The 26,350-nt window shown below is 46.0% G+C and overlaps 2 protein-coding genes across 2 annotated transcripts in view; both read left to right on the top strand.

Moving 5' to 3' along the window:
• MYO3A (myosin IIIA) overlaps positions 1-4,013 on the top strand; it is a gene marked incomplete at both ends in the record, with an annotated part of 210,068 nt that extends 206,055 nt beyond the window's left edge. Inside the window, one exon of the mRNA XM_079797460.1 lies at positions 3,881-4,013. Within this exon, the coding sequence (XP_079653586.1) occupies positions 3,881-4,013 (133 nt within the window). The remainder of the gene's footprint in view (positions 1-3,880) is intronic.
• Positions 4,014-9,870: 5,857 nt separating this feature from the next.
• GAD2 (glutamate decarboxylase 2) overlaps positions 9,871-26,350 on the top strand; it is a gene marked incomplete at both ends in the record, with an annotated part of 65,539 nt that continues 49,059 nt past the window's right edge. Inside the window, 7 exons of the mRNA XM_079776634.1 lie at positions 9,871-9,946; positions 10,647-10,706; positions 10,897-11,046; positions 12,064-12,297; positions 16,866-16,956; positions 17,847-17,959; positions 22,214-22,329. Of these exons, the coding sequence (XP_079632760.1) occupies positions 9,871-9,946; positions 10,647-10,706; positions 10,897-11,046; positions 12,064-12,297; positions 16,866-16,956; positions 17,847-17,959; positions 22,214-22,329 (840 nt within the window). The remainder of the gene's footprint in view (positions 9,947-10,646; positions 10,707-10,896; positions 11,047-12,063; positions 12,298-16,865; positions 16,957-17,846; positions 17,960-22,213; positions 22,330-26,350) is intronic.

Below are 26,350 nucleotides of genomic sequence, written 5' to 3'. Positions count from 1 at the left end.
GTGAGCCTGACTTCTGGCTGAGCAGCGCTCCCGCTGTGGGAGCACACTGACCACCAGGGGCAGCTCCTGCATTGAGCATCTGCCCCCTGGTGGTCAGTGCCCATCGTAGCAACTGGTCGTTCTGGTCGTTCCACTGTAATGGCCGCTTAGGACTTTATTATATAGAAGATTAGTTTCAGGTATACAGCATGATGCTTAGATAATCATAAAACTTTACAAGTGGTCCCCCTGATGTTTCTAGTGCCCACCTGACACCATACATAGTTATAACAGTATTATTGACTATATCCCCTATGCTCTACAATACATCCCCGTGACTATTTTGTAACTGCCAATTTGTACTTTTTAATCCCTTCACCTTTTTCACCCAGTGCCCCAAGCCCCCTTCCATCTGGCAACCATCAGTCTATTTTCTGTATCTATGATGTCTGTTTCTATTCTATTTGTCAGTTTATTTTGTTCATTATATTCCACATTAAGTGAGATCATATTATATTAGTCTTTCTCTGACTAGCTTGTTTCACTTAGCATAATACCCTTTTGGTCCATGCATGTTATCACAAATGATAAGATTTTATTCTTTTTTATGGCTTAGTAGTGTTCCATTGTGTAAATGTACCACAGCTTTTATCTGTACTCATCTACTGATGGGCACTTGGGCTGCTTCCAAATCTTTGCTATTGGAAATAATGCTGGCTGCATGAACATAGGGATGCATATTTTCTTTCAAATCAGTGTTTTGGTTTCTTGGGATATAGTCCTAGAATGGAATCACTGAGTCATAAGGCAGGTCCATTTATAATTTTTTTGAGGACCCTCCGTACGGTTTTCCATAGTGGCTACACCAATCTGCATTCCCACCAACAGTGCACAAGGGTTCCCTTTTCTCCACATCCTCACTAACACTTGCTGTTCATTGATTTATTGATTGTAGCCATTCTGACAGGTGTGAGGTAATACCTCATTTTGGTTTTCATTTGATTTCTCTAATGATTAGTGACATTGAGCATCTTTTCATATGTCTATTGGCCATCTGTATGTCCTCTTTGGAGAAGTGTGTTTTCAGGTTCTCTGTTTATTTTTAATTGGATTGTTTGGGGTTTTTTTGATGTTGAATTGTATGAGTTCTTTATAAATTTTGGCTATGAACCCATTATCAGGTGTATCATTGGTGAATATGTTTTCCCATTCAGTCGTTGTCTTTTTGTTTTATTGATGATTTCCTTTGCTGTGCAAAAACCCAAAGGATTTCTTTTTTAAAATTCTCTATTCAGGGTGGGCTAGAATAAAGGCCTGCCTATTCCATCTGCAGAAATTCTAGTCTTTCCTTTCTAGCCTGTCAGTATTTTCACTCATTTGCATATACCTTCAATGACCTTGCCCCTTTCTCCTTCAATTATATTCAGCTGGTAAATCTCAGTGGTAGGTAAACCCAGCTTCCTACTCAATCTATACATGCACCCATGTAGCTAAATGTAGCTTTAAAAAAAACCAGTCTATTATCATTTAAAACTTATAACCACACACATTAGGTGGGCTCTTAAGTCATTTTGCAATACTATATTTCCCTAAAAATCCATTATGCAACTTTCCCAGTTCATTCTTTCAGACTTCCTCTTCTCTCTTCAAACCCTCAAAATCTCCTCACTCTCATCAGACAACCTCTTTTCCTAAGAAAACAATAGTAGAGAACAGGCACATGCTTCCACCGCCATACCTATCACTTATTCAAATACCTGCCTCAGTTTAGCGTGGATGACTGTCCTCCAGGTAAGACCAAACCTTCCTTTTGAGCACAGAATCCAATGTCTTCCTCTACTTTTTTTCTCTGCAACTTGAACATTTTTTCTCTTTACAACATCATTTCTGACAACCTGTGAACAGGATGCAACTGGACCCATCATAAAAAAATACCCTTGACTTAATCCCCTACCAAACCACCCATGTTCCTGCTCTTCATTATAGCAAGGGTAATACATGAGAATGACTCAACCTCCTCTATGTCCTCTCTTCCCAGTCTCTCTTGAGCCACTTCAGTCTTGAACAACTCCACTGCCAAGGACACCAGTGACCTCTATTTTGCCATATGCCATTATCTATTCTCAATCTTTATCTTGCCCTATCAACATTTAACATGTTTTCTTTTACAATTACTCTTTTTTTTTCTTTAAACGTTTCTTTCCATTTTCCCCCGTGATAGGACTTCTCTTGCTTTGCCTCCTACCTTTCTGACTCCTCCTTATTAGTCTCCTTTGCTGAGTCTCCCTCATTTCACTGATCTCTTAACCATTCGAGTGTCCCAGTCCTTTGATTTGTCAACATATACACTCAAGACCTTAAGTATCATCTATTTACTTAAAATTCCTGAACTGAAATATCTAGCCTATATCAGGACGTATGTAGCCAACTGCCTATTCAATACCCCCTCTTGGATATCTAATAAGTAAACTTAGTATAACCCAAACCAAAATCTTTACCCCACCCCCCAAAAAAATACTATTCTGCAGCCTTCCCCATCTCAAATGGCAGCCCCATTCTTCCAGTTGATTAAGCCAGAAACCTTAGGGACATTCTCGATTCCTTTTCTTTACATCCTATATCCAATCCATCAGCAAACTCTTTCAGTTCTACCTACCAAATATGACCAGAATCTGATCAATTTCTTACCTCCTCTAGAAACCTTAACAGACCACCCTACTTCCTCTCTGAGAGTCAGGTCCTTTTAGGAATCATTCCTCTGCTCAGAACTCTCCAATGTTTCTCTCACTCTAAATAATATTCAAGTCCTTGCCATGGTCTCAAAGCACTAAATTATCTGCCATACTATCCCCTCATTCATCCTTCTCTCTATCCCTTGCTATTCTTCCTCTGGCTTGCTCCATTTAAGCCTCAATGGCCTCCTTGCTATTCCTTGAGCACAATATATACACCAGTCTTGGAACCTTTTCATTGTTTGACTGTCATCCTGGAATGACTGTCATTCCCTCAGAAATCTGTCTGGCCCACTCCTCCCCTTCCTTCAGATCTCTCCTCACTTGCCAACTTATTAGAAAGGCCTTTCCTGATCACTATGTACACACACACACACACACACACACACACACACATCACTCTTTCCCATGAGCTACTTAATTGGTCTGTCTAGCTCCGCTCACCATCTGGTATTAGAAGCTATCTATGGTCCTTTCCCATACTAGAGTATAAACTCCATGAGAGCAGGGACTTCCGCTCACTCATCATGTGCAATGGTGGCTGACACTTAGTGGGTGCTCCATAAAATGGATGCATCTCCGTGACTGCCTTTTAGGTGTACATGGTTACCCCAGGGAAAGCTGTAGAATCCAAAGGTAATCAGTGGCAGCGTGTCCCTGCGGTGGGAAATTTGGCCCAACAGCCCTATTGAAAACATTGAAAATGCCTACAGGGCTAACACCAACTGTGTAGCTAACCCAGTGGTGTGTTAGATTTGGCAGGAGTGTTTTTAAGAAACATTTGAGCAGTGTAAAAATGCAAAATAATGTTGTCTATTAGGCAACTAAAGTAAGTACTTGTTTATTGGTTGTGAGCTATTTCAAGCCAAAGAAGCTAGTCTTTCTGAACTACACATTCCCTGGTGCTTTACTTAGCCTTAGCTGTCATTCAAACACCAAGTCACCGGATTCCACCAGCTCTTCTGCTCCTCAGCTTAGAGGAGCTTTGAAAACCTGCTGAGAAAAATTATCGCAGATCCGTTTGACCACTACCCTGATTACTTACATGTACGTTTTTCAAATGCCTGAAGATGGTGGAATGTGTGGAGAAGACTCGCTAACTCCGGGTGGGCGGGGATGCGCTGCACGTGATGGCGCCACTGACGCTGGGCTCTGGATCTCGCTGGCAGGTGCTGGGCGGTGGAGGATCCCGAGAAGGAGGAGGAGGAGGAGGGGGAGAATGGACCCTCGAGCAATCCCTACGACTACAGGAGGCTCCTGCGCAAAACCTCCCAGCGCAGGCGCCTGGTCCAGCAGGTGTAGCCCCGCTGCCACAGTGGCAGCCGTAATGTGCCCAAGACCGCTGGTTGCAGGGTCCAAAGCGCTGAAGTCTGGACCCCGATCTTGGCAGGGGCTACCCACTGCGCTGTCCATGGAGGGCCCCGGCCAGCTTTGGTGCTCGGGAGGCGGAGACCTGGGAGCTCTTCGGACGACCACTGGCTGCGCACCCTCACCCGCACCCGCACCCGCACCCGCACCCGCACCCGCACCCGCACCCGCACCCGCACCCTCACCCTCCACTCCCACCAGCCCACCAGCCCACCAGCCCATCAGCCCATCAGCCCCTGTCGCTGGCCCCCAATGCAGCTCTTTGTTCACTTGGCTGCCACTCACTCCTGCTGATGACTGGAAGGAGCCTGAGCTCTCGTTGACCCCCTCCTCTCTCATTTAGGGTGACTTCAAAGAGTTCCTATTTCGTGGAAACGCTTCTCCCAGGCCCGCGGAACACTCGTGGGCGGGTTGAGTCTCTTAAAACAGAATAAAGCCTGGGTGGGAGGAGAAGCGCTAGGATGTGGGGAAGTTTTGAAGATGAACTTAAACTCGCGCTTTCCCTTCCCATGGTCATTAAGTTACTAAATAAAGGAAGTGCCTTGGAGAGTCCGTGGCTTTCTGGGCCGGTGCGCGTCTTCCCCTTGGAGGTCTAGCTCCTATGGTCCTGCTGTGGAACGACCAGGGAGGGGGGCGAGGCGCCTCGCCTTCTGTCTCCACTAGCGAACAACCCACCACCATCACCCCAAAGGCTCATAGGAAATTACAACCTGTACTTGTGACGCAAACGTGGCCTCCAAATCTCCAAATCCCGCAACACACACACACACACACACACACACACAACCTGCCCAAACACTGGCTTCCTTTGGCCACACTTATAAAATTTTTGGCTCACTACTGAATGAACTGTCAGATGTTTTAGGTCAGGGGTCCTCAAACTTTTTAAACAGGGGGCCAGTTCACTGTCCCTCAGACCGCTGGAGGGCCGGACTATAGTTTTTAAAAAAAACTATGAACAAATTCCTATGCACACTGCACATATCTTATTTTGAAGTAAAAAAACAAAACGGCAAAAACACCCGCATGTGGCCCGCGGGCCATAGTTTGAGGACGCCTGTTTTAGGTTCTCCCCGTCTGCAGATTTGAAGCAATCTCCCAGCTCTGAATTTTGGTGAATTTAAGATGGAGGGGGCTCAGTGGATAGAGCATTGGCCTGCGGATTGAAGGGTCCGGGTGGCAGGCTCGATCCCCAGTAGGGGGCGTGCAGGAGGCAGCCAATCAATGATTCTTTCTCTTCATTGATGTTTCTATCTCGCCCTCTCCCTTCCTCTCTGAAATCAATAATATATATATTAGAAATTCGAAATTTGTGCAAGGACCTTGGCCCCGCCCCCTGCCCACCGACTCCCCCCTCTGCTGCGGCGCCCCTCCCCCTTTTGGCTTTGTCCGGAAGGACCTCCAGTTAATTAGCATATTATGCTATATATATATTTTTTTTTCTTTTTTAAGATGGAGGGGAGGTCAGTGGGTGGGCAGAGGTTTGCCTTCCTTGGCCGATGCATTTTATTTTGAAGTCCGGTTGAGCTCTTCTACGAAACTGATATCCTCCGTGTCTTTGAGGCCTGGAGAGGGCATAGGAAGGGTGGCGCCTGTGGTTTCATCGAGGACTGATTGGAGGGAGGGTTCTGGCTAGGATGGGGCTTGTCCCGTCTGCCTTGTCCCGGCTCCTACACCCATGGCCCAGAGACAGGAGACTTTGGGGAAATACTCGAGGAGAAGGTGAGGGCCCGTGCGCTGGCTGATTATGTTTGTTGTACCGCTTGGTCACCTGGATGTAAGGTTTTCTCCATCCCAAAGCATGGGCGCCCACAGGCCCCCAGAGATGACTCGTGCAAACTCTTAATTTTACAAATGAGACGCGCCCGAGGGGCAACCTCGTACTGAGACAGGGCTGAGATCCAAGGCCAAGTGCACTCTGTCTAGGCCTGCTCTTTCCCTGGGTTCGCGCCGCCGGGGTTGTGACCCAGAGGAGGAACCACCCGGGCTGCGCGGATCACGTCCCAGCGGCGGCGGGCGGCGCGGCCGGGCCGGGCCCCCACACCCACGAAACCTGCGCCGCAGGACACGGCTCGCTGGCGGGTCTCGGGAGGAAGCGATCTCCACAACCGAAGGTGGCCCGGCCCTCCGTCCCTACCCAGCGCTCAGGCCGCCGAGAGGGGTAAAGGCCGAGCTTCCTGCCAGGCCCCTTGGTCAACCCAGGCTTCCCGAGTGGTCTCTGCAGACCAGAGCCCTGGCAGCCTGGCCCTTCCGTTGCTGGAAAGGGAGGCAATGACCCTTCCCTTAAATCCCCTCTGTTAGGTCCGTGCAGACAGGATCCAGGCCAAAAGACGTTGTGCGAGTGTTAAAATTTGTATTACATTCTCTCACGGCGGCTGAGACCAGTGTGTCCTGTCAGCGAGCAAGTGTAGGGAGAGCGGGGTATTAACATTTCCCGTGCAGGTCAGAGTAACCGGTCAGAGCAGGGCCAGGTGACAGCGGGAGGCCGGGTGTAGGCAGTCCACTGCAAACTGGGAGAGGCGGTTTACTGGAAACTGGAAGCCATTCGTCACGTCTTGCAAAATCTGAAATGATAATAGGAACATCGCGAAACCCCCAAGCAGTGGGTGATGGAAAAGTACTGAGCGCAGGGGAAAGGTAGAGAATATGCCTAACATACCCCCCCCCCCCCCAGAGAATGGCGAACTGTTGGTGAAATACCATGTTTGTTTGTTTTTTATTTTGTATTTATTTGTTTTGAATCTTTTTCCATCCCCCTTCTTTCTTTGCCCTTCGACTTGTAAGCACAGGGAGGACTTAAGGGAAAACCTGTCCCACACACTCTTCCTTGACGGGCCTGCGACGCGATCTCTGGATAATCCACGGACAAAAAAATAGGTCAGCCGAGGGAGCCGGCCTGCAAGCCGCGCGAGAGTGTGGGTCTCTCTCTCCCCTTGGGAACCTTCCCCCCCGTCCCCCCCCTCACCCCCTCCCCCTCCGCCCCGGAGCTGGCCGCCTCCCCGTCCCAGTTGGAGGCCGCCTCTTTTGTGAACTAATGACTGTAATTATTACCTCCCAGAGCTCTTTTGTTATCTCCAACCCCCAGCCCAGCAAGGGGGGTGGGGGGTGGGCTCTTTTGTGAAATGCGTCTGTAGAAAGCAAATTGCCGTCTAGGCGGGACGGCGTGAAGGAAGGACAAATCAGATCCCGAGTGCCTCTGAAGTAGGGTGTTACATTAAACATGCAAATACTACCCTTGGCTTCAAAGTACTCCGGAGCTGCGGAACTTAATGGAGTAGAATTTCAAGCCACCGTGTTCTAAAAATCCGTGAAATCCAGGTGTGATTTCTACCTTCCTCGTGTTTTAATCCTCTTCGTCCTTCGGGGATTTGTGTGTGTGTGTGTGTGTGTGTGTGTTAAATGCTCGTTTTAAAGAACTTTCTGTTTTCGACCAATCATCCATAGTAGAAAAGTTGTGCCACCCCAGCCTGCTGGCTTGAAGGGAAACATTTGCAGGATTTGGTGTGGATTTAAACAAAGAACCGGGGTCTCGGGCGCGGATCTGCACGGCTGAAGCGGCTGAAGCGAGAACCGCGAAGCCGCCCTTCGCCCCAGAAGGCGGAACCACCGCATCATGACACCCCCCGAGTTGTGAGTGACCTGGCTTCCCTGGAGCGTGGGAGCCGGACGCCACAATGAGGTGCCACGATGAGGCCTGCGTCGGCGCTAACCTCGCGCCCGCAGCCTGGTGCGGGCTTCTGATCACAGCCCGCCCTGCGCCCTTCCCTGCGCCCACCGCCAGGGTGGGCCCGGCGGCCGTGGGACCGATGGAACGGCCCCTTCGGGATCGGGCACGTGGGAAGAAGACAAAGCTCAGTAGAGACAACTGGCCAGGCTTCCTCGTGCCTCGGGACACTGGAGTTGAACTTGCAGGCGGCCATGCTAGCCCCCCGATGCCCTTTCTCAGCCAGGGTCGAGGGCTGGTGGCCGAGACAGAGGACCCGTGGATCTCTGCTTTGGCAGCAGCTTTGGTGACTTGGTTAGGAGGTCAGGGAAAGAGTGGTTGGAACACAATGGAAATGAAAAGCGTTTGCCCAAGGGGAGCCGAACGCCAGGAACGAACGCCTCTGCGGGAGGCCGAAGGCAGCCCTTTCCCACCCCGTTCGTCCTCCTCACCCCTCTCTCCACCAGCTTCGTGTGCGCGAGGGTCGCTGCTCTCTAGATGGCTAAAAAAAAGCAACGCGAACTCAGCGGGCTTTGAATGCTCAGGGCGCCCTCCCTTTGTTTAACAGCTTTTAGAGAAAGGAAATTGTAAGAGAGATTTTAACTTCCTCAGAAGAGGAGAAACCCCTTTTCCACAGGCCACAGGTATAGCCAACCCCCCCCCCCCCCACACACACACACACACACACACATTCTATCCTTAAGATTCTCAGGGGGAGCGGGGGTCATTGGTTTGAGGCCCGCTAAAAAGAGGGCCCAGCAGGAGATGCCTCCGATTTGGAAAGCTCAGATTGTGCAGGAGTTTCTGTGCACGCCTCCCACGCACCCACCGATTTCTGTCACCTGTAAGAAACGGCCCTTCCGCGCCTCCACAGGCCAAGGTCACAAATGGCCCGATCCCATCCCCCGTCAACTGTCAATCCAGCCAGTCCTAGCTGCTCTCCCTCTCTGCTCTTCCTCACACCCCTTCCAAGAAGTTCCCATTTGTTTTATTTTTTTCTCCAGCCCGAGGTCCTCGGTGATAGACTACGGTAGACTCCAGCAAGGATGTTAATTGCCTCACTTGGCAGTCTTTCTCCCCATCCATCAGTCAGAAGCTGGACGGTGGGTGGGTCGGGCGACAGCGCGCTCAAAAGCCCAGGACTGGGACGCCGCCGGGGATCTCGCGGCTCAGTAGGCAGGCATTAGGCGCTACTAAGAAGCTGAAATGAGCCCATTAACGCGTAGGCGCCCTCCCCCCACCATCCACTCTCGGAGCTCCAGAACCGCTCGGGATTCTGGCTCGGTCGCTCGGCTCTCGAGGTCACAGCGACCCTAGCACCCACTGGAAGGAAGGCGGGGCGGGAGCCGCGCCTCCTCCTCCGCAGCGGGAGCCAGACCTCAAACAATACGCTGATCCCAGCGAAGGTAAAACTGCTCCCCGCCACCCTTCCCACCTCGCCCAAGTCTCTCGGGTCCACCCTTCCCAGAGGCCAGCGCGAAGTCAGCCGCGTTAGCACCCTGGACAGCGCATCCGGGCCGGCAGGCGACGCCGAATCCCTCGCGCCTTGCCCTCGGCGGGAGCTCGCCTGCACCCCCCCCCCCCCCCCACCCACTCACCCAGACTCCAGCTCCTGAGCACTGTCAGTCTCTCATCCTGATTCAGCGCACTCCCGCCGCCCGCTCGTCCATCCGTTTCGGGTTCGCTCGCCTTCAAAATCACTCAGGCGCTCTGCGCTTTCCCCTCTCCTGGCTCTGGGAACCCTCCCGTCCCCTTCCCTACTTAACATTCTAGGCTTTCAGAGCGTTGCCGCCACGTCTCAAAGCCCTAACTCCAACACACACAGGCACACACACGCACACGCACACACACGCGCGCGCACACACACACACACACACACACACACGCCTACGCAGACACGCACGTTTCCTGTCCCTGAGTGAAACCTACCCGCGGCCGCGCGGGTCCCCGCACGTTGCCCTCCTCTTTTCACACACACACACACACACACACGCGCGCACACGCACGCACGCGCGCGCAGGACCGAGCCGAGGGCAGCTCGCCCACACTTCGCACTCGGAGGCGATCTGCTCCAGTCTCGCAGCGCCGATGGCATCTCCCGGCTCCAGCTTTTGGTCTTTCGGGTCTGAAGATGGCTCGGGGGATCCCGAGAACCCCGGCACAGGTAGGAAAATCCGGACCTTGCAGCAGGCGAGCTTTGAGGGTGGACTGGGGTTTGCGGAGCTAGGGAAGAGGAAGGAGGTTTGCCACCTGCGATGGGAAACTTGAGCGGTTTCGTCCTCCTCTCGGGGTGGGTCCCTGGTGGCCCAAGAGACCAACACGCCGCAGGTCCTGATCCCCTAAGAAGACGCCCCAAGAATCCTGGGTCCGCTCCGCCGAAGTCTGGGCGAGCCTTCTCATCAGAGGCGTTTCCCCGACCCTCAATTCCTCAGGCCTGGGACACCGCCACCATCTTGGTGTTGGGATCCTAGAGAGGGGCAGAGTTGCAGTGGGGAAAGGATACATTGGAAAGGGGAGACAATTATTGGTTTGAAAGGAGAGCCTGCGAGGAAAGGGGCAAGCTCGGTGTCTAGGAAAACTCGCCCGAGCGAGGCAGGGAGGGGAAGGAGTCTGCCTGAGCCGACTGGCCCCTAGAAGCCGCGGTGTGGGCTTCACCTTGGGGAAAGAATCCGAAAACGGAGGGCCGGGCGGGATCGCCGGACCCCCGCGCACTGCCCGCACCTGCCCGCGGCGCCAAACCCGGGGCGGCCCCTTCCCGGACGCCAGATTTATTGGCACTGTTTACAAAGAACGAAATGTAGCACGTCCGTCTGTCTGCTCTCCTCTTTCTGCCTCGCCGACCTCGTGCCTGTCTTTCCTGACAGCGAGAGCCTGGTGTCAGGTGGCCCAGAAGTTCACCGGAGGCATCGGAAACAAGCTGTGCGGTGAGTGCGGGTCCCCCGGGGCGGGAGGCGGATAGGGCAGGGCGCCTCGGAGGCCCCGGCGCCCAGCCGCCTTCTCAGCTCTGCATCCTCAGCAGCGGAGTCGGGGTTACTCGGTGCGGGATGGGCGAGGGCTGGGGAGCCGGGCCCAGCAGGCGGCTGACCGAAATCCGCGCTCGGTGTCTTTGCCCAGCTCTGCTCTACGGAGACGCCGAGAAGCCAGCGGAGAGTGGCGGGAGCGAGCCCCCGCGGGCCACCTCCCGGAAGGCCGCTTGTGCTTGCAGCCAGAAGCCCTGCAGCTGTCCCAAAGCGGATGTCAACTATGCATTTCTGCACGCAACAGGTAAAGGCGCCCTCAGGGCCCCTGGAGCCAGCGCCCGAGGCTCTGCCCGTGCGCAATCCGGCGCCGCGAGCCCGACCCCCGGCTTCCAGGTGGAGGGCGGAGGATGACTTTAGGAGAATCTTCAGCTGAAAGTGAGACACGCAGGGCCTGCCCGGGGTCCGAGACCCGACCCCCGCCTCTGCGCGGTGCGGGGCGCCCGCGCTGGAAGGGGCTGCGGTGGCCGAGGTGTCCTCGCGCCGGGAGCTCCGTCTCGGCTTCTTGGTGCTGGTGAGGCCTCGGGTGGGGACTCAGTTTCCAGGTCAGAAGCGCAAAGACTTTCTGTCTTTAGAGCGCAAGAGCAATTTGTAACTGCGATTTCGCAGGAGAACGATTCTATTCACGTGAGAACTGCAAGCGGTTTTGCTCCCTTGCATTTACATACCTAGTCATCCAAACAAGCGCGCGTGACGCGCGCACACACACACACACACACACACACACACACACACACACTGACCTCAGACACAGCGGGCCTTCCTAATGGGTCCGAGTTCCTAACTTCGCATGTTCCGCTTTGCCTGGTTTGCCCAAAGCCGTTGGTTCCTCAAACGCTTCTGACGCGGACAATTTCCATAATCGTGTCGGATGATTTACTGAGAAATAACGTTTCCGAAGAACCCCTGCGAAGAGGCACACTCTGTTTTAAAAAGAAAGCAATGAAGTTTAGAATTGAAATGCAAGAATTCATTTGGGGCGGGGAGAAATACTAATTTCTCTCATTCCTTCCTCTTCGAAAAGTGCCTCCCTTTGAAAGAAAATGCTCTGCGTTTCCAGATTTTTTTAAACATACACTTGCCGGTTCATAGAGAAATTGCTGGATCAGATCTTGCCTGGGTATTTTCATAGTAAAATTAAAATGTGGCATTTTGATGACAGTATTCTGGACATATTGGGTTACATAATATACTATATTATTAAAATTAGTTCTACCTTTTAAAAAAATAAAATAAAATGTAGCATTTTGATTTCATTCCTTAGACCTACTGCCAGCCTGTGATGGAGAAAGACCCACCTTGGCATTCCTGCAGGAAGTTATGGATATTTTGCTTCAGTATGTGGTGAAAAGTTTCGATAGATCAACCAAAGTGATTGATTTCCATTACCCTAATGAGCTTCTTCAAGAATATAATTGGGAATTGGCAGACCAACCACAAAATTTGGAGGAAATTTTGATGCATTGCCAAACAACTCTAAAATATGCAATTAAAACAGGTATTGTCCCATCAGAAATAATAAAGCTCTTTTTTCTTTCACAATCTTTATTTTTTTCTATAAAATATTTTCTGTTTTTTGGAGTTACTGATATTTTCAAATGTACAAAATTTTTCATCATTTAAAAAAATAGACGTTATTAGAATGATCCTAATCAAAAGCACCCTTTACTATTAGCGTTAATGATTCTGAAGTTGATAATGTCAAAACATTATCTAATTATAAATTGTCATATTTTACATTGCACATATTTGGTCAAAGAGATTAACCACCGATATAGAAATAAGCATTTGTCAGCAGAGGCCAGTTGCAGCGACCCAACATGCAGAGAAAAAAAAGGGGGGAATATGAAAATGAATGCTCAAAAAATATGACCTAAACAAAAGCCCAGATGCTGATGTAGTGCTGGTAATTACTTTGGCATAGGAAGGGTGAGAATTTGGACAAACCATCCTATGTAATTATTGATCCAAAGGGGATAATATTTTGGCATTGTCTCAAATGGCCAACACTTTAGATTTGAACTCCAGTTTGTCTCTATTTTCAAAGAAATGTACACAAAAGAAAACACAATTCAAACTACCTTAACAATTTAGCCATATTATACAAAATGAAGGTGCGCTTCATAGTCACTCTGTATATAAGATAAGGGGGGGGGGGGGGGTTGGGGTGAGGGAAATCAGATATCCTTAGGAGCAAATTCATTGCTTTTTCACAGTACTCTTCCCCTTCTATCCATTTTATAGCGCTAGGTGTACCATTTGTTCGGGTGCATTCGAAGTTTTAATTTTGTCTACACAAAATCAGCTATTCATCTCCCAGGTCATGATTACCCCTTTCTTTTCTACATCATCTCTAATCATCCTGATACTTCATTAGAGCAATAAAAATGACTGAATTTTTCAGGGGGAAAAAGAGAACTTGTGGATCTAAATTGATTTGTGGCTAATTGATTGGGAGCTAAATTTGATCCATATCATTCCAATCAACAACAAACATTTTAAGAATATCTGCTGTGTGATTTTAGCTCTTTGTGTGTGTGAGTGTGCATGTATATGTGTGTGTAGTGGGGGGGTATTCTTTGTACATTCTTTAAACCAACAGAGAGGAAAGGTATGCATGGAAGAAACCGTAGGAAATCAATTTACTGAATCATTGGTATCCGCTTTTGTGAGGCTATAGACTTAGGACTAGATATATAGGGAAGGGAATTTAGTTTGGTGATTTCTATCAAATTCCATCTGTGCAGTATGGTTTTGAAGGCTTGTTGGATATCATTCTCAGTTATGTTCATAAAGAATCCACATGATTTATATACTAGGCATTAAACATGTTTCTTTCTCCCAGCTTTTCATGTATCTGTAAGTACAAACCTGAAGAATGCTTTTAATTCATTTTTTGTTTAACCCATTCCCTTAACTTAATATTTAAATGTTAATAGTAAAATGCTACCTAATTTTTTTTTTTGCTACCAAAAAGAATCTATACAAATGTTTCACATCTTTGTCCTTAAAATCTGGTGGTGTCTGAAATACAATTTAAAGACAAGATAATGGGAAATGCAAGTCAATGAAAGTAACTCTGTCAATGTTCCATTTAGTGTCAGGAAAACATGGGTCAATTCAATTCTTTGATTTTTACCATAATGTTTTTACATTTTTGGGGCAAGTATAGCTCTCATGCATGTTATTTAAAGTTCAGGAAAAAATATGATTGATTAAGTTGGATTTTTAAGCAAGGCATATTGATATTAATTCAATATCAATATTATTCATAACATACATAGTCTTCCCCCTTACCCTCAAATAGAATTTCAAAGAATTAACAACAGTCATCTTCTCTATAGCATAAACTCCTATAACCTTATTAGTTATAGGAGTTTATGCTATAACTTGACAAAAAGTATTATTTAGGGTCTGTAAAGTAGTTACTACCCTGCTACATTAAGCATTTTAATGCTTCTCAGGAGATTGTTTTTTTAAAATGCATCTTATCACCTGCTTTCTATTGAGAGCCGTTAACCTAAATTTCCACTTGGGATTCAAGCTTTGAGTGGAGTGAGGGGCAGTGGGGAAATAATGCCTTCATGTTTTGATAAAATCACCTCTGTAAGAAATATTAGGACCAAAAACTGCCAAAAATGATAAGAATCCTGGAATAATTAGCATTTGTGGGGTCCTTAGATTTGGTGGTGGTGGTGGTTGGGTGATGGAAGGGTTAAATGTTGTCTTGAATCTTTTAACTAAACCATCAGTCAAAGGAATTGAGGGGTTAGTAAGTAAAACCTCCTTCGGTGCATGTTACCAGTACAAAGAGAACAGTTTGGACGGCTTTAGGCCCCTCCCCAACGGATTCCAGACAAGCAGTCTGTGCATCCTTCCTGTCTCATTTGCTAATCCGTGGGGAGCATTCTAGAGCCTGGAGCAGCTCTAATCTCACCTTTTAAACTCACTGTATCACTGGCTGCTCAGGCTATCCTGGCCACCTGATTCCTGGCGTAGAGCCTGGCAACAGAGAGCCCGGTGGGGGCAGCAGCAGCAGCTGGATGCCAGGGCTGCCAGGACAGCTTGCAAGCTGGAAGGCAGGTCTCTCACTCGCCTTCTCTCAGAGAGCCCTGCCTGGATTACCTGCAGCTTGTAGGGGTCATTTGAAGGGAGCAAAATAATATTTCTGCAGAATATTTCTGCAGAAATCAAAAGGTCATGTTGTTCTTATCTGTCACACTATCTCCCTCTATAGTTTCACATCATTATCAGGAAATGAAAATTTTGAGGGAAGAGAGATTTGGGGAAAATGGACGACCAAGGCCAAAAAGAAATACAGAAGGGAGAAGGGCCATTGAAGTATCAACTTTGTTCCCACCATTTCCCAAAGGCAGTCATCAGGGGCGACTGGTCTTCTGACATTCAGGACCACAACACAGGCCTTGGAATCCCTCTCAATTTTACGCCGAGGTTTTCATGCCAAAGTTTCCATAGAGTTAAATAGTGTGTGCTAGCAAACACCAGGTTCGTGGAGAAAATGTCTATGAAGTGGTATGGTAGATGAACAGATAGATTTGCTAATCCTTATTAATTTCCTCGCTTTAAAGAAATGGCTTAAGGAAAGGGAAATGCAGGGGCACCAGGTGGGAGCAGAGGACTGTGGTTTCAGCTGTGAGCTCTAATGAAATGGGGAGTCAATGAGGCAGAGAGGAGAAGAGGGTTGTTCCAGAGGGCAGTGGTGGAACCCAAAGAAAGCTTTTTCACTTTCCACGGATACACAGACTGACAGGGTCAGCATCACAAGGCCTGCAAAAGAGCAAAAAAAGATAGAGGGGCACTGTGCAAGGCCAAAGGGCGGTGAAACAATGGTGGAGGTGGGGTAGAGAGCTGCACAAAACCCAATCTCTTTCAAACGTGCTCTTTTCTTTCCTGGCTCCTATCTTTTCTCAGCATCTAATTGTCTAGCCACATGCTGGCGGCTGATAAGAGAGCACCCCAGTCCTAGAGATAGCATCCCTGCTTTCTGCATTGCCTTTTTAAATCGTGTTTTGCCCATGCTGGCATGAGAGATTATCACATCCCCAGGCTCCAGACAGGTGTCCAGTAAATGGCAGGTGCCTTTTTATCAGACGCTATTTCCATAATTGTTCATCTTCCAAAATTTTTGCTGCTAAGCAAATCACAGATTTATAGATAGGTTTTATGGGGCAAGACACAGAAGTGGAATTCTAATGAGATACTTACCATCACATTTAAAATAATGGCCTCAGGAGTATTTGGATGTCAACCCCCTTTTGAGAGTCTATGAGAAATCCAGAAATTAATTAGATAAGCCTTGCTAATGGACTGATCGGTCCATTGACTATATCTTCATGTATCTTGTTGACAAGACAGTGATGTTGACTGTATTCCTCTTTATTTTAAATCACAGCTATGAAGGAGTTCTGTTGTTTATAATTAAATATTTGGACAGAAAAGAATTGACAAGAATTAGGTTTTTCCATGCCATCTTTAGACAATCATTACCTTTTGAATCAAGGGCAAATCATTCAACAGAATGTCCTATTTTCTCATTTTTGCCTTGTCTTTTGTAATCATCAGCCATTTGTCACTGATATCATTTATGAATGTTGGCATGGCTGGCGGCTGTCATGGTATGACTGATTCCACAACAGCTTCAACAAAAAAAGGATTTTTAATAGCACCAGTGTAAACAAGAAAAGTCTGTCTTTGAATAGCTTTGGATTGCACAAGCACTATAGTTTACAAATCTTCTGAAAAAAGGCTACATTTTTTCCACTTTGCAGACCACATTTGTTATTTTTATAAAGAATATTTAAGGACCATATTTAGAAATACCAAAAATCCAAAATGATCTCTCTTGTTAGAGGAAATGTTCCTTTGGCGGGGCGGGGGTGGGGGGTGGGGTTGTGCGTGCATGCATGCATGCATATTGGGTTTCTGAATATGGATTTCCTACTTCTATAGGATCTGTCAAGGTTCTTTAGCAAAAGAAATTGTGTGTTTGAGAGGCACTAATTTTCATTGGATGCAGTCCTGATTCTGGGCATCCATTTTATTCAGGGCATCCCAGATATTTCAATCAACTCTCCACTGGACTGGATATGGTTGGATTAGCCGCAGACTGGCTGACATCAACAGCAAACACTAACATGTAAGTAGGTAAATGTGTTTTTGTGTAATCAAGGATAATTATTAGTGAAGTTTACTTCTCATGTGAAAATCTCTTTTATTAAGTAGCCCCTAAAATAGTGATGTGGATGTCAGACATACATTGCTATTCACTCTAACTTAATAGAATATAGTGTTGATATAACTTTCATGCAAAGCTATACAACATTTTTTAAACACAAAAAGGGACCTTTTTGAATTATGGATTTATAATAATGTATACTGTAAAAGACAAATGAGATTAGATGTTATCTTTTAAATAGTGTTACTCAGCAATGTTCTTTATTTATTCAGTACTAGAGGCCTGGTGCACGGATTCCAGCACCAGTGGAGTCCTACGGCCTGGCCTGCACAGATCCAGCTAAAACCGGCGGTCTGACATCCCCCAGGGGTTCTGGATTGTGAGAGGTGCAGGACAGGCCAAAGGACCCCACCGGTGCACTAATCTGTGCACCGGGCCTCTAGTATGCATATAAGATCTTTGGTTAATTTCTTCCTTCCCTCTCCCCTACCCCCTTCCCTCTGAGATTCATCAGTCTGTTCCATGTTTCCATGCCTGTGCGTTGAGTGTCTGCCCCCTGGTAGTCAGTGTATGTCATAGCTACCAGTCGAACAGTCAAATGGTTGCTTAGGCTTTTATATATAGAAATGATAAATGACCCTTGTGCACTAAGCCAATAATTGAAGCTCTTAACTTTACGGACATAGAAAAATGAGCAAACCTTTTAGAAGACTTTTTTTTCTCTACTTCATGTATAATCATAACATTTGTGAATGCAGGATTTGAAAAAAGGAAATAGTTCTGTAGATACTACAGTGGTGAATTATTTATTTGAGTTACATAAATAAAATGTGGCCATTACTGCATTTCAGGTTCACCTATGAAATTGCTCCAGTATTTGTGCTTTTGGAATATGTCACCCTAAAGAAAATGAGAGAAATCATTGGCTGGCCAGGTGGCTCTGGCGATGGGATATTTTCTCCTGGTATATGATATTTCAACTTTTCTTTGTGTTTCTTTCTTCTGGTATGCAATGCCCTATTATGAACCTGGGGAATCTTAAATACCATGTTTGTATTTCTGCTTAAGTTCAATAGTCTGTATATTGATAAAAAGAATGAGTGTCATTAGGTACACTTGACCATTGGCCATGCCTCTAAGCCAACTATCCCATGCTTGAACATTAGTTATTTGTGTTCAAAAAGAGGATAAACAAAGATTATATTTACTCAGGACTTCTATTGGGCTCCCACACACAGGATGTATGCATCATGTGGAACAAAAGAATAAAGATGCCTAATAAGAGAATTCACTCTCTGATGCTCTTCCCAGAATTAGAGAAAGGAAAAAGGCAGCCTCATTTAATAAGCATGCTCTGTTTGAGGATGCATGACAGGCAGATACTTAATAGATCCTAAGAACCCTGTTCCTCTCAAGCAACAAGCGGAGAAGCTGATTTACACTAATTTCAAGGAGGGTGGAGAGTGCCTACCAGGCAGTTTGTTAGAACTAAAGGAGAGGGTGATGATTTCTTCAGGAATTTTCTCCTTCCTTCTCTTCTTTATCAAGCCATTCAATCTCTCTCATCCTGCCTTTTATCACCCTCCATTGCATTCTAAGCTCCAGTTATTTACACCTCTTTCAGCCAAGAGAATCAACCTGAAACAAAGGCCTGTGCTTGCTTCCCAGTGTGTGTGTGTGTGTTTGTGCGGGCACGCGTGTGTGTGACCTTGGTTTGATGCAGAGAAGAAACAGAAGTTAGGAGGGCAGTGGGAAAAAAAGAGCCAGTGACCCATGGAAAAGAAACCCGGTGTGCAGATCATCAACTAATCAGTGCAAGAGGGAGGTCATCATAATGGGTGGGCGACCTCCCCCGCCCCCCCCCCCCCCCAGAGGAGCCGCTCCACGCCTGCCATTGTGCCAGGCCTAGCAAAGGCCACATTGTGATCTCTCTCCAGCAAATCTACAAAGACAAGGGGATAATGAGGGAGGGAGAAAATAAAAAACAGATGGAAAAAAATGATAAATGAGCAACAGTAGACTTAAAATCAAGCAGCTTTTCCTATAAGCTCAGATCTGCTATTTTATTTTATGTTTTTAAAGCTATAGCACTTTTTTTTCAGGTGCTGAAGGAAAACCTGTTAGTTAAATTGTAGGGAAAATTAGCCTTTTCTTTATAAGTCATTGAGTGCCAGCTGTGAAGAATTTTTAGCTAGCCTTTATTTGTAGAAAAGTTAGTACTTAGTGTGTTTTTTTTTCCTCTGGGAAACCATCCCCTATTGAGGGAACTTTGTCATCATTGCCTGGAACTGATGCTCTTAAGTTCTTAAGGCTTAAGGTGTTTTTCATGAGCAATTAGATAGGGTTCAGAGATCAACATCACTTCTACCTTTATTCTTTCTCCTATTATAAGGTTATTAGTTGCATGATTGAGTTGTCCCTGAGGGAGCCAGGAGCATCCCAGGATCTATTTTAATGGTTCCCAGGAAGGCAGAGTGAACATGTGCTAACAGCTGCTCATGTGGACCCTAAAAAGTTGACTAAAGGGACGTGAGACAGGCCTAACTTACCTGGCTGGCCTTGAAACCCACCTGTCCCAGAGAAAGCATTGTCTCTGGCAGTTGTGCTAATATAGACTGAGGGCTTCCCCAACATCCTCATCAATGACAGCAAATGATCAAGAAAAGGGGTTAGACAAGACTTAAGCTTGATCCTGGGGCTCCTCTCTTGGCCCCAAAGACCTAAAATAGAAGCCATCGATGTCATGTTACAATGTAATGTAGACATTGCAAAGTAGGGAGGGTACAGAAGAAAAGCCATTGGCAATCTGTTTCTTCTCTATAGACATTACAGAAGAAAGGTTGATAGCATCCTGAATCACTAATACATGTCTTTCTAGGTAGCAGTCAGCCTTATTCCTGAAGTAAAGGGTCTTACAATTTAAGGGGTGAGGAAAGGGGGAAATCACACATATTACCTGCCTGAGATCTGAAAGTCCTGTTGTCTGGGACTAAACATGAAGAATTAGGTCTGTGGCTGAATATATATAGCTCAGCCGTTTGCCTTACGCCTCCATCTATAACGTCCAGAGGCTTCGTGTTTCACGGAAAGTCCTTTAGGACTTCTAGAAGAAATCCGTTTATGTTATGTCACCTGTGCCTGACAACCAGAGACCCGAGCACTTGTCACTGCTCAGCAAGTCATGAAGGACTGAGTGGGAAAGAAGAAAGGCTTGGCTTACTCACATACCTTCCCTATCTACAGGGTTTTCAGAATGATTCAGGGCTTGCTTTTGCATCCTTTCTCTTGAAGATAAGAGCATGCAGGACTCATGCATCTGTCCTCCTACCTGTGCTGCACAATGCAGTCTGCTCTGTGCAGAGGCCCAGAAGCCTCTTCATCCCTCTCCGGGATGCTGCACATGACAGAGAATGACTGAGGTGCAAACCGAAGAGTGGGAAGCAGAGCTAGAAGCCTCTTGGACAAGTGTCCTGTGAAATGAAGTTACTATATATTGATAAAAATCAATATATATATATATTTATTTTTTTATAGAGAAGAAGGGAGAGGGATAGAGAGTTAGAAACATCGATGAGAGAGAAACATCGATCAGCTGCCTCCTACACACCCCCTACTGGGGACGTGCCCGCAACCAAGGTACATGCCCTTGACCTGAATCGAACCTGGGACTCTTCAGTCCGCAGGCCGACTCTCTATTTGTCTTCCGCTCTCCTTTCTCCCTGGCCTGTCTGAGAAGAATGAGGGCAGCAGTTCTCAATGGGAGAATTTTGCCCCCAATGTTTTCCCTCAGGGGACACTTGGCAATGTCTGGAGACATTTTTTGGTTGTCACTTTGGGGGAGCACAGGGCTGCTGGCATCCGGTGGAGAGAGGCCAGGGGTACTGCTAAACACCATGCAATGTACCAGACAGGCCCCCATAAGTAATTATCCAGCCCAAACTATCATTATGCACCAGAATTAAGAAACCATAGCTAGAGTGCAAGTTTCTTTAAAAGCTGCTCCATTTTCCAACAGCATCCTACACAGTCAGACTTTTAGAAAAGGTGTCTGCTCAGAGCAGGTCTGACCTAGATTCTGCTTGTCCCATGTCTCTGGGGTCCAGAAGTAGGAATCGTCCTCATTCTGACTGATGACAAAGCCAGGATCTTGTTGACTGCTGTGTGTCAGGCTGCCTGCTTGTGTCAGGCTGCCTGCTTGTGTCAGAGCCCAGGGCTCATGGGGCAAAGATCGTGCCCTGTGTAGGCCATTCAACTAAATACAGAGAGCTCTTTTGCTCTTCAGCCACGTGAAGGGAAGGGAACTCAAAGTACTCACATAATGATAGGGCCTGGGCGTGCCCCCCTTTGGGTGAGGGGGAGATAGTACCTTTGCTCTGCCTCATGATCTTGATCTCACAGTTTCCATGCCCACATATTCATTTTCATGCAGAAGAATCTGTCTTTTTTTTTTCTGGATAGCAAAAATCTTAACCTTTCCAACAATCCTGGGGAAAAGTTCACTCTTCTTTGTACATCAGATAAAATTCTACTTATTAGATACAAATTTTATTGTATGAAATTCTTGACAGTCTGAGGATGACACAGAAAAATAATTCAATATGAACTTAAAATTCCCTTAGTTGCATGTCATCCCATAACTATAAAATAAGGTTTTGTAAACTATTATGATTATATTTAATAATATCTTTAAGAAGGAAGAACAATTTAGGGAAAATTAACAAATAAGTATGGTGAGATGGGCTTGGATGTATATTCTCATTCTGTAAGAATTGTTGATTAACAGCAACTGATTTGTAGCAGTTCAAGTGCAAGGCATTTGTATGAGCTGAAATGAAAAGAAATGTCTTCTACATGAGGATATAAGTAAGATTTTCCTAGCCTCATGCAGAATGACTGCACTCACAAGCTGGGAAAGAAGGCGACTATTTCTTAGTTCTTAAATGCTGCTTCAAAGAGCGGAATCAATTGCAGTTGCTCTTAGTGACAGAGATGGGTGTGGAGGGAGAACATCTGTCCCATGGTTGGGCCTAATGCTCCTTCTCTGGACCCTCTTGGCTAGTGCCTGAGTCTGAGTATTCAGTTCAAGGATAGCCAATAAAAAGTTCTTCTCCTGTGTCCAAGGAGGACTCTGGGTCACTGGAAATAGGAATGTGGCTTGCATGTGAAATGATGTTGATAATGACTAGAAAAGGTAACTATGTGTTGCTGTGCACCTTAGGTGGCGCCATATCTAACATGTATGCCATGCTGATTGCACGCTTTAAGATGTTCCCAGAAGTCAAGGAGAAAGGGATGGCCGCTGTTCCCAGGCTCATTGCCTTCACGTCTGAGCATGTACGTGTTTCTGTTCTTTCCAAGTTTAAGGTTCTATTTTGTAAAGCCTGGGTTTAAAAAAATGATATTTAGAAATGCTTTATCCCCAGAGGTTCTCTTTCCAAAAGATACTTTTAGGAAAAGAATTAGGGGAGAAAAGAGCTGAGTGGTACAATGGGTTGAATTTCTCTTTGAAATTCAGGAAAACTCAAAGAGAAATCAGGATGTTTTACCTGCAGTTCCTACACTTCACTTTTTAGTAATAATGTTGTGTGTTGGGGAAGGGTAGGAGGAGAGAAAGCAGACCGGCTATGAACTCATTTGGACTATGGATATTACTGCACCTACATAACTCCAGAGTAACCTGTTGATACAGTCTTTGTGTTTAAAAATTCTGACCAGATATCCTGCCCTCATGGTACCTTGAACCACTTTAATGTTAACTTAACCAGAGGTTTTATCACTGTAGAGAAATGGCATAGTGATCTGTCATATCTGATCTCTCAGCCAAGCACAGGCTCCTACCTACTACCAGGCTGCTGGCCAGGCAGGATGCTGGGAGCTTGGGATTCCCATCTTGAATTCCAGGAAGTAGTATTTCATATTCTGTCCAGGGCCTTCAAAGAGCTAATGCCACCAAGGCATTGCAACAACTGCCCTTCCTGTTCACGTAAATTGAATGAACAGCTCTGCTAGGCTGCCTGCTTCCTCTCACATACCTCAGACTGCTCCATCACAACCTTTCCTCAAAGTAGCCCAAGGTCTGGAAAACAACTGCCTCAAAGATCAAGTAGCCCTTTGATGGTAGGGAAAGTGGAAAATGGGGAGGGCAGCGAGGGGTTTATAGGGGAACTAGAAGTTCTTGAAAGAGACGTCAGGCAGGAGAAGCAGGGAATCATAGTGGGGCCTCAGCTCTACTACAGAACTCTTCTTTTTATGTTTTAAGGTGTGTGTGTGTGTGTGTGTGTGTGTGTGTGTGTGTGTGTGTGTGTTATAACAAGGAAATGAAGGGCAAGTACAGGTTGGAAGCCAGTGAGTACAATTCATAACCACAGCAGTAGCCATAGAATCAAAAGAAACTGATTTATGTTAACAGATTATCTTTAGCCATTGTTTTTAGTCATGTTTACCACAAACGCAGTGGCTTAAGACAACATGACTTCATTGGAGGTCAGAATGGAATGTGGGTGAGCAGGGCTGGGTTCCTTCTGGAGGTGGCAGGGGAGCACCCGTTTCCTCTGCTCGCTCTGACTTCTGTTTCTGTCACCACACCTCCTTCTCTGGTTCTGACTCTCACGTCCGCTCTTTGCTCTTTCCCTTGTTAGGACCCTTATGATTACTTGGGTCTACCCGGATAACCCAGGTAATCTCCCACCTCAAGACCCTTAACTTAATCACATTTGAAAGATCCCTTTTGCCATGTAAGGTAACATATTCTCAGGTTTCAGGGATTGGGATATGGACATCCTTGGGGAGGAAGACATTGTTCATTCTACTAGGCCTAGTACCCCCCATCATCAGCTAATTTTCATTTCTCAGCTTTTCCAAAGGTAGAAAAACATGGTGCAATATTTTCTAATTACTGTTTCCCTGCAGTGGATTTGGACCCCTACATAGGTAAATGTTACTATATTCTCAGTCTCAAAAATCCCAGATGATATCGGGTATGATATTGGGTATCTTTTTCTTTTGGTTTCTGTGCCGATTACACAACCTGAAATGAGGTTGATTAACAAACAAGCTGCCCTGTGCTCTCTGGTTTCTGAATGAGTTCCTTGGGCTCAAGCTTCATGCAAATTGGCTTAACCTTACCCAGAAATCTTGGGTCATATAGCCTGGGAATGATTTTGCTATGCCTTATTTTCCTGATATCGCAAACTTGGAATCTAATTCTTCATTTCTAAGGAAAGAAAGGTAATTCAGTAATACAACAACCATTTGATTCTCCCTTCTCTTTTTTGGATCTCTATCCACACACATAATTATAAAATAATATTTGAATTATAAACCTGCCCTAAAATACCAACTGGTTCTAACTGGAGGCTTTTTTTGACAAACGAACTGTTTTTCTAATGTATAATACCTTATATCTGGTAACTATTTGACTGTTTCCAACATACTTCAAATTTCATTAGCTCATTTGATTCTCACAACAATCTTGTGCAACATACAGAACAGAGATTATTATCAGTATTTTACAAATGGAGAGGCTGCAGTTAGCTACGTAGACAGAGATAGGATTAAATGGGTTTCCTGACTCAAAGGCCAGTGAGGTCCCTGCCTCGACTACCAATGTAGAAACCAGATTAAAAGTTTCAGCAACAAAGTTTTGTACACCACAGTTCATCAACTGATTTAACATTTTCTACCTTCCCAAATCAAATTTCCACCAAGAGATTTTTCTTAATGTGAAGGTGATGGTACATTGTTACCTCCCCCAAAGAAAACACCTCCTCATTATCTCATAGGGCTGAGCTGGAGGGGGTTTTCCAAATTTATTGAAAGTACTCCTGTGTCTCCTTGAACAGTTGATCCAAATCATTCTGGACAGGTGAGACAATAATTTGGTCAAAGCCAAGGAAGGGGAAGACGGGGGAGGGTGGGGGTAGTCCAATTCAACAAATATTTATTAACTATATGCTACAATAAAATTTTCCCCTAATGCAGCTTATGTTTTATTAGGGTATTGACAGTGGGTAAACTAATAAATATTTATGCCACATTGTGACAAGAGAATGGGATGGTAGTGAGCTATTCTACAAGATTCTCATAAAAGGTCTCTGTAAAAATGAAACATAGCAGAGACCTACCTTGAATGAGGGAGGGAGCTATATACATATCTGAGGAAGGATTTTTCAAGAAATGAAACAAAATACAAAGGCCTAGAGGCAGAACAAGTTGAGTAAGCTCACAGAAGACCAGAAAAGCCAGTACCACCAGGTAGAGAGGGTGAGAGGTAGGGATGTGGGACACAATGTAGGGAAGGGTTAGGGGTAAAGTTAGCTAGGTACTGAGGGCTGTCTTTACATATATATATTATTGACTTCAGAGAGGAAGGGAGAGGGAGAGAGATGGAAACATCAATGATGAGAGAGAATTATTGATTGGCTGCCTCCTGCATGCCCCCCACTGGAGATCCAGCCAGAAACTGGGGCATGTGCCCTGACTGGGAATGGAACTGTGACCTGCCTGGTTCATAGGTTGACACTCAACCACTGAGCCATGCTGGCTGGGCATGAGGGCTTTCTTAATAATCTTTGTGTTCCCTGAGCCCAGAATAGGATTTCCCTGAAGCCCTGTCATCCACTAGGCACTGAATCTGAGTCTCAGTTAAATACCTGGATGTGACTAACAATGGCTTGAAAGAATTAATGCAACTTTCCAAACTGCTTATCTAAATTGTACAGAGGAAGAGAAACCAGCATGTCAAAAGACTGACCTGGTTTTTTTCAGAACTTTCCACCATTCTCCTTACTCTCCCACCATCCCTAAAGACAGGTAAGACTTACTGCACCAGGGCTGCATACAACGATGGAGCTCATGCCTGTGGGCTCTCATCCTCATTCTCACTTTGGACAATCTCAACACACTCAAACCCTGCTTACTTTTCACTTACAATTATTTCATAACTATAAAACCCCATACTTATCTGCACATTTTAAATATCAACTGAAACATGTATCCTGTGTCTAGATTAATTAATGCTATTTTATTAAAAGATACCAGTAAATTAATCTTTATTTAGTATAAATTAAAAACATATAGGTTTTAATATCTATTACCCTTGAATTGAAATATGATTTTGTTTTAAATAAGCACTAGATTCTATCAGGGGGCTTATTGTTATTTTTTTCCAAAATCAGGGAGGCGGGGGGGCCAGAGGGGTATTCATTAGCTCATTCCCCAGCTATTCCATTGATGAACTGATTATTAAAACAGTCTTGATCATTTGAGGGACACATCTGAATCCTTACAGCTTCCAATTTTTGTTCTGCTTTCTGAAGCCACCCAGAGCAGTCAGGCTATTCCTCTACTGGTGCTT

The sequence above is a fragment of the Cnephaeus nilssonii genome, assembly GCF_951640355.1.
Source record: "Cnephaeus nilssonii genome assembly, chromosome: 1".
NCBI lineage: Eukaryota > Metazoa > Chordata > Mammalia > Chiroptera > Vespertilionidae > Cnephaeus > Cnephaeus nilssonii.
This window is presented reverse-complemented; position numbering and strand designations above follow the sequence as displayed.